The 7,928-nt window shown below is 53.5% G+C and overlaps 1 protein-coding gene across 2 annotated transcripts in view; it reads left to right on the top strand.

The window, feature by feature from the left end:
• Positions 1-4,160: 4,160 nt before the first annotated feature.
• Positions 4,161-7,928, top strand: part of HMCES (5-hydroxymethylcytosine (hmC) binding, ES cell-specific) — an 8,897-nt gene continuing 5,129 nt past the window's right edge. Inside the window, exons 1-3 of one of the 2 annotated variants that reach the window (XM_010861322.1) lie at positions 4,161-4,343; positions 5,004-5,114; positions 6,809-6,990. In XM_010861322.1, coding sequence (XP_010859624.1) covers positions 4,233-4,343; positions 5,004-5,114; positions 6,809-6,990 — 404 coding nt within the window. In that variant the 5' untranslated portion in view covers positions 4,161-4,232. The remainder of the gene's footprint in view (positions 4,344-5,003; positions 5,115-6,808; positions 6,991-7,928) is intronic. The other variant, XM_010861330.1, reaches the window with a different exon arrangement.

Consider the following 7,928-nt stretch of genomic DNA (forward strand, 5'->3'; position numbering starts at 1 on the left):
ACGAAGGTCCCATCCACCCTTCCGCTCCGGTGATGCTTCCTGGAACTAGGAATGGGATGGTGGGCTCCTGAACACACAGCCCCCCTCTCCTGGCAGTGCTGCGCATTTACTGATGTAATGTTTTGACTCCACATCTCTCATAAATTTTATAAAGATCGCTAGGATTTCCTGGTTTTGATAAATAGTTGAGTTTTCGTTTATCTGAAAATGAAAAACTGTGGAATCGTAAAGCCAAAGTAGAACCATGTCAGCTTGTTAATCCACGTCATCAAAGACCACGCCCGAGTGTGGATTGGAATGTTTGCATCTGAAACCGCCAATTTGCACCCTGCTTCCCCTTCTGCTTACCCAACCCCAGTGCTACCAGCTGTTCTGCTCACAAGCCCAAGGGGGCAGAGGAGGAGATGAGTAATACTGAGCAGTACTCGCAGTATTCTGGCTTAGAAGAACTTTCTATTCACCATGTCCCCTGTGGGGCAGCCCCTACCTGGGTTGGGTTTCCAGTTGTTGAGTGAATGCAGTCAAGTTAAAAGGCGACGTGTGGAACTTGGAAGAGGAGGATTTCCCAGCCTCGGCACTGCTGACACTTTGACTGAGATGTTTGTTGTGGGAAGCTGACCTGTCTGCATTGTAGAATGTTTAGCAGCATCACTGGCCTACTTTGGAACCCCCCAAAATAATACTCATGTTGCTTTCGAGTCCCTTATGGACATAGAGTGGTGAAATATGAGTCCCAAATACGCATTCCCAGCTGAGATCAAAGCTCCACCTTCTTGTTTCGGCTTTTATACTATAAACAAGTGTCTTTCTTGAGGTCTGTTTATTGATGTTTTTTTTTTGCATTTCTGTGCTTTTTGCCGGCAATCTCACTGTTTAAAATTGTCTCCAGGCATAGTGGTAAAGCGCAGGCTAGGATTCCTGAAAGCAGGAAGGGGGTAACATGTCTTACAGAGAACATGCGTGTGTCAGAGACGCTTCACTCAGGCATGAGTTACTGTGGCTGTTGGTCATGAATTCAAAATTAATGAACCGACAACATATGTTACATAAAGTCTAACATATAATAGTAAACGTGCTGCACAGAAATACAGAGAAGGCGCGGTTGTATACGGACCAGTTAACGAAACATCACTACAGGCTCCTGGCCACCTAACTGTGTTTCCCCCAGAGCAGCTCTCGGGTTTCCCTGACTCGCTGTTTGCGGTGACTTTGCGAAACCTGACTGCGCGTGGGACAAGCATGGGCTCTGTGGTGTGTGGGGGAGGGGTTGGCTCATTAACAGGCAAGGTTTTGAAAGAAATGAGACAGGATCTTGTGAAGAGCGTGGCTGGGGCATCAGTTCAGTTCAATCGCTCAGTCGTGTCCGACTCTCGGCGACCCCATGGACCGCAGCACGCCAGGCCTCCCTGTCCCTCACCAACTCCTGGAGTCTGCTCAAACTCATGTCCATGGAGTCGGTGATGCATTAGCCTGGAACAAAAAGGGAAAGCCTCCTAGGGGCCTATTAGACGGTGTCCCGCGCTCTCGGAGCCCCTTGCTCTCCCCTCTTTCCGTCCTGCCATGCTCTCTAGATACTCCCTCTTGGACTGCACTCTCCCCCCAGTTCTCCGTTTTCCTTTTTTCTCCACCCCCTCCTACTTCCCGCAGGTTTCATCCTGTGGTTGATTTACTCTCTAAGAAATTTTATTCTCATGGCTTCCCCAGTCACCTTTATGTAGGTTTTGCGGCTTCGTTTTAGTCACAACCTCGAAAAACATTAAACTAACACTTGTGTGCCTGCTCCATGCCACACATCTAACCAGGGTCTTCTTACGAACACCTTATTCTTGCCTTTATTCCAGAGATTGGCAAACCATGGGATCAAATCCTGTGCACTGTGTTTATGAAACAGTTTTATTAGAATACAGCCATGCCCGCTCTTTGGCTGCCCTGACATGCCAAGGGTGCCAGAGTTGAGTTGAGTGGCAGCAGAGACTGTATGGGCTCAGAAAGCCACAAATACCCGCTGTCTGGTCCATTGCAGGAAAAGTCTGCTTCTCCCTCCTCTGCCAGGCCGCCTGTCTCCTCATTTTTAACTCCACATGCTTGTTGGACATAGGAAGCATCTCTCTGTGGATTTCATTCTGGTGACTCAGAAAACCTTTTTGTCTTGTTCACCAGTGAGGAATTAGGGCAAGGCCTTGCAGGTACAGTTTGTCTCTTCCCTGGAGTCTGGGGTCTCAGGAGGCAGAAAGCAGGGTCCTCTGGTCATTTCCCACATGCAGTTTTCTGGGACAGAGCAGCATCATGCGCCTGCTGCCTTTGGCTGCTCTGCCCTGCAGTAGTTTTATTAACATACCAGAGGCTGCAGGGGCTGCAAAGTCTGCAATACTTAGTATTTAGCCTTCCAGAGAAAAGTCTGTGCGCATCTGGTGTGGAGGCCTCTCCCCTCTCTCAGCAGACCCACCGTGCCACCGCAGCGGAACCCAGCATGCACTCTCTGCTCAGTCTGTGCCAGCCCAGTGTCTGTACCGATAGAACAGTGTGTGCGTTTCAATCTGTCGGTCTCATCAAATTCTCAGGGGGCCAGGTACCCCAAAAAAGTTTAGCAACCGTACGTTCAGGGCGGGGGCCCCAAGACTACTCTCGCATTTGGAGGTTGCTTAAAAGGCAGCATGTGACGCGGCTACTGTTTATTGCGGTGAAGGGATACATAGCAGAATCAGGGGAACAGAAGCAAGTAGAGATCTGGAGAAATTCGTGCTCAGCTTCCTTACAACCTTTCCTCCCTCCCAGGGAGGGGACACGCCGAGCGAGTTTTCTCCAGCATGAAAGAGGTAGTAACTCGTGTGCAGTGTTTCTGCCCAGAGAGACCCATTAGACACAGGCCCAGGGTTTGCTGGGGGCTGGTCTCGTGGGCGCTCTCCCTAGCAAGCAGCAGACGCCCATAAGGAAAGCCGGTGCTCAGCAAGAACCTCGTTTCCTGCCTGAAGCGGGCATAGGACACCATCCCAATCAGTTAGGAAAAGGGGGGCGCTCTCAAAAGCCAAGTTCTCACATGCTGCTTGAGGGCCAGCCCTGTGAACGGGCCTCCTAAAAATAGCACCCTAGGCTTGCTGTACGCTTGCTGCGCAAAACCACTTCCTGCCCAGTCTTGGCTCGGCCTCTGATTTCCCCTCTGGTCCCTCCTCCCATCTCTTCTCTGTCCCAGTCCTGTTCCTCTTGTGGGGTCCAGTCCGAGAACCCCCTCACCTTATCCCCCCTTCTGCACCTCCCAAGGAGCTGATCGCTTGGCGCCCTCTCACAGATCACTGTCCGCTGAACTTTTCCAGCACGCCTGTGCGCACCACTTAACAGGGCCGTAGACCGTAGCATCGTATCATGTCGCTCAGCGTCTGTGTGGCCTCACAAGGCATGGCGCACGTCCTTCCGTGTGTCCCTGTCTTAGCACGGACCTTCTGTGGGATGACTGTCGTGTGTGCCTTATCAGTGCTGGGCCACGTGCGGTGTAGGGCCTCAGAGCCTGCCTCTCCTGTGGCCGGCACTGATTCACAGCTTACAGGAACTGAACCTCTTAGTACCCGCCAACCCCCAGGCAGAACGTCACCATCCTGATAAGCACGGTTGCCTGAGAACGCCGGAGAAGGCAATGGCACCCCACTCCAGTACTCTTGCCTGGAAAATCCCATGGACAGAGGAGCCTGGTAGGCTGCAGTCCATGGGGTCGCAGAGAGTCAGACACAACTGTGTGACTTCACTTTCACTTTTCACTTTCATGCACTGGAGAAGGAAATGGCAACCCACTCCAGTGTTCTTGCGTGGAGAATCCCAGGGACAGGGGAGCCTGGGTGGGCTGCCATCTATGGGGTTGCACAGAGTCGGACACGACTGAAGCGACCTAGCAGCAGCAGCAGCAGCAGCAGCAGCAGCCTGAGAACGCCAGCCACGCCTATCATGAGAACTCATTAGAACTGCTGGCAGGAGCTCTCCCTGTCCACAGTCATCTACTCTCTGCGTTTCATCACTGGCGGTGGTGGTGGTTTAGCTGCTCAGGCATGTCCGACTCTTGAGACCCCTGGGACTGTGGCCTGGGATTCTCCAGGCGAGAACACTGGAGGGCCTTGCCATCCCCTCCTCCAAGTGCTGTGCTTCGTGCCCTCCAGGAGGTTTTGCAGGGTCCTCCCCGTCTCCTCACTGCACCGCACCCTGTCTCGTGGCAGGACGCAGACTCGTCCGAGCGGATCATCGCACCCATGCGGTGGGGCCTGGTCCCCTACTGGTTCAGAGAAGCGGATCTTTCCAAGCTGCAGATCAACACCAGCAACTGTCGCAGTGACACCATCATGGAGAAGCGGTCCTTCAAGGTAGGAGAGGCACGCATGCCGGCGGTTCTCGGTCAGAACTGCCGGCACCTGGACGCCTGCGAAACAGCTCCAGACTGTCCCGCTTGTCGCTGTAGAGTGCTGTTCTCTGTACCCCGGTGAGACAGCAGGGCTTTTTCTTCCACTCAGTCGTGGGCTGCTGGGCCCAGCTGGACACGTGGTACCCACCCAGAGGTTCTCATGTAGCGCTCGCGTCGCAGGACAGCTGGACGTCCAGGTGGCTTCTCACCCACGTGTCCTGTCCTCGGCCGGGATGTGGGGACAGTGGGAGGCCCGCCCACATGTCTCGTGAGGGTAGGCAGTCAGGCATCTCACGCGGCACCCTGCTTACCCTCCAGGGAGCGGGCAGAGCCGCGGGGCTGTATGGCCCTGCCTCAGAAGTCCCAAGCATCACTTCTGCTGTGTTCCTTGGTTTATACCGAGCCGCCCGAGGTCACCGAGGGAGGGGACCTCATCGCTGTGAATCCTGCTGGGTGGGGCTCGCTTCCGGGGCGGCCAGTTTTGGAGAGCGTCTCCACAGCGCCTGTTTCCTCTTAGGCACGTTATTTAAGCTTTCTGACACCCATTACATGCGACTTCATACCTATGAAACGTGACACGCAGAGGAGTTCCCGCTCTGAGGTCGCCCGTGCTTTCCCCCAGGTGCCTCTGGTTAAGGGGAGACGCTGTGTCGTCTTGGCGGACGGCTTCTACGAATGGCAGCGACGTCAGGCCACGAGCCACCGACAGCCCTACTTCATCTACTTCCCCCAGGTCAAGCCCGAGAAGGTGCAGCAGCGTGTCCTCTCTGGCTCTCGGGCTTCTTGGATATTCGGTTGGGTGTCTTTCCTATTTTTTTTTTTTTAATTCTGAGCCATAAATTATCTATTCAGATTTTCCTTCTGTCCCATTATTTCTTCTTTCTGGGATTCTCATCATGCATGTGTTAGACAGTGTGATGTTGTCCCGTAGCTTCCAGACATTTTATATACTCCATTCTTTTTCTCTGTGTTTCAGGCTGGGCCGTTTTTACTCATCTGTTTTTAAGTTCACTCTTCTTTCTTATTTACTCTTGAGTCCGGCCCTGTTGATTTCTATGTATCTTAGCAGTTCCTTGGTTATCTGACTGTTTTGTGTATCTTAGATTTTTTTTTTTACTGGTTGCCAGACACAGGAGGTAGGAGAGAGACTGAGACCAGTCATATTTGTCTCTGGACGTGCACATGTGTGTCCGCCCTTAGGCTGAGTTGGTCTTGTCAGGAGCTGGGCTGGACTTGGGTTTTGTCGTGCACCAGACCCTTCGACTATTTGTCTGGTGTCGCCCCGTGTTCAGGGTGAGGGTTGGTTTTCCGGAGGGTTTTTCTCAAGACCCCTGCTCCCCGCGCTTTGAAGCCCTCAGGACGCTCTCCCCAGGCACGCCCTGCTGCCCATCACCTGGGGCCTGCTCATCCGCAGAGGCTGCAGCACACTCTCTGCTGTCCTGGTTCAGCCTCGTCTTAAGCGGAACTGTGGCCCCAGTTCTCGGGCTTTCTCGGTGAGCCTGCTCCTCCCCAGGGAAGCAGAGAGCTGTTCCTGTCACCCTTTTGCAGCCTCAGCGGGGCTTCCGTTGACTCTTAGGAGTGACAGGCTTTATCCCTTCTCCCCTGGCTCCTTAAGCTTCGTGCTCCTTGGAGGAGAAGGGCGTGGTGAGGCTTCTTGCCGTCCCTGAGCACCTGGACACGCCGGGCAGGGAGTCTTCCTCCATCCCCGGCCCTGTCTGTCTCATGAGCACCCTCGGAGGCTGGTCCGGACACCTGCAGCCCTCTTGGGCGAGCCTGCGCTCTGCAGAGAGCAGTTGGACGGTCATTTTATCTGAATGCTTAGCTGCTGTATAAAGGAGGCCTTGTTTGCCTCCTGTCACCACTGGGAAGCCCGTAGTCGGGTCTCCTCTCCCTTTGGATGACCCTGTCTTTGCTTTACAGTTCAGGCTAAGTGGCTGCCCTATGACCTGAGTTCTCTGATGAGTTTAGGGAAAGTTACGCTTATGGAGAGTCTCTATCTGTTCTTGTAGAGAGGGAAGGTGGAGGCAACTCCCCAGCCTTTGGAAGCTGGGAGCTGAATCTTGAAGGCAAGTGGGAGTTGGCATGTTGAGCTCGGGCAGAAAAGACCTTTCGGGTAGGAAGAGGAAAGTGACTTCCTCGAGACCCATGGGCTGTTTACCGACAGCTGGGCGGGACGCAAGTTCCCCTTGTGTGTGAAAGCTGGAATGAGGCTCCAGATCGAGGAAGGCCTGAATGCCACGGGAGGTGTTAGACTGTATCGTGAAAGCGTTCCAGGGCCATAAATCTACTGCCTCAGGGAGGGTCTGCCACCAAGCCTCTGTCCTCTGACAATGGGTCCAGGGCCTCCGTACTGAGATGATGGCCGTGCTGTTGCCTGCAGGGGAGGGTGGCCGCGGAGTGCCTGATCTGCTGTGGCTTTGCTTCCAGTCTGAGCAGGTGGGTGCTGTGGCCAGCCCCGAGGACTGGGAGAAGGTCTGGGACAACTGGAGGCCGCTGACGATGGCCGGGATCTTCGACTGCTGGGAGCCCCCGGCGGGAGGAGACTGCCTCTATTCCTACAGCATCATCACAGTGGACTCCTGCAAAGTCTTGAACGACATCCACAACAGGCAAGCACGCCCCCCCGCGCCTGCGTTCAGAGGATTCAGGGCAGGGCTTGTCGTCTTTGGGTTTAAACAAGCAGCTTCCGGAATTCAGAGTTTCTGCATGCACAGATTTAGAGAGTCGGAAACAAAGCCTGATTCACAAGATCCAGGTACAGTCTGCGTGGCTGTAATATGACACACGTTCCTGGAAGTTCCCACGCTATGCAAAACTGCACAGTGAAATCCAGAGAACTTACAAAAAAGTGGCAGTAAGGGGACAACACTTAAACATTTTGTCAGTGACCCAGTTAAAAAATAATCGGAATCTAATAAAACCCGTACTACAGTAGCGTGCATTCCGTGGTTAAGAAGTACCAAGAAGTTATAGTAAACACAGCACCATACCTGAAAAAGGCCTGAAGTCAGCTTGTGCTGCAGGAGGCGCAGCTTGTGACTTACTGTCACCTGGTGGGAGGAAGGTGATGCGAAACGATTGTCTTTTCCGGTCTTAAATCCTGGGATGTGTTCTTCTGCCTTTGAAATGTTGTTCCTCCGAGGCTGGCCTTCATCAGATCAGATCAGTCGCTCAGTCGTGTCCGACTCTTTGCGACCCCATGAATCGCAGCACGCCAGGCCTCCCTGTCCATCACCAACTCCCAGAGTTCACTGAGACTCACGTCCATTGAGTCAGTGATGCCATCCAGCCATCTCATCCTCCGTCGTCCCCTTCTCCTCTTGCCCCCAATCTTCCCAGCATCAGTCTTTTCCAATGAGTCAACTCTTCGCATGAGGTGGCCAAAGGACTGGAGTTTCAGCTTCAGCATCATTCCCTCCAAAGAAATCCCAGGGCTGATCTCCTTCAGAATGGACTGGTTGGATCTCCTTGCAGTCCAAGGGACTCTCAAGAGTCTTCTCCAACACCACAGTTCAAAAGCATCAATTCTTTGGCGCTCAGCCTTTCT

Source organism: Bison bison, unplaced genomic scaffold, assembly GCF_000754665.1.
Source record: "Bison bison bison isolate TAMUID 2011002044 unplaced genomic scaffold, Bison_UMD1.0 scf7180017857763, whole genome shotgun sequence".
NCBI lineage: Eukaryota > Metazoa > Chordata > Mammalia > Artiodactyla > Bovidae > Bison > Bison bison.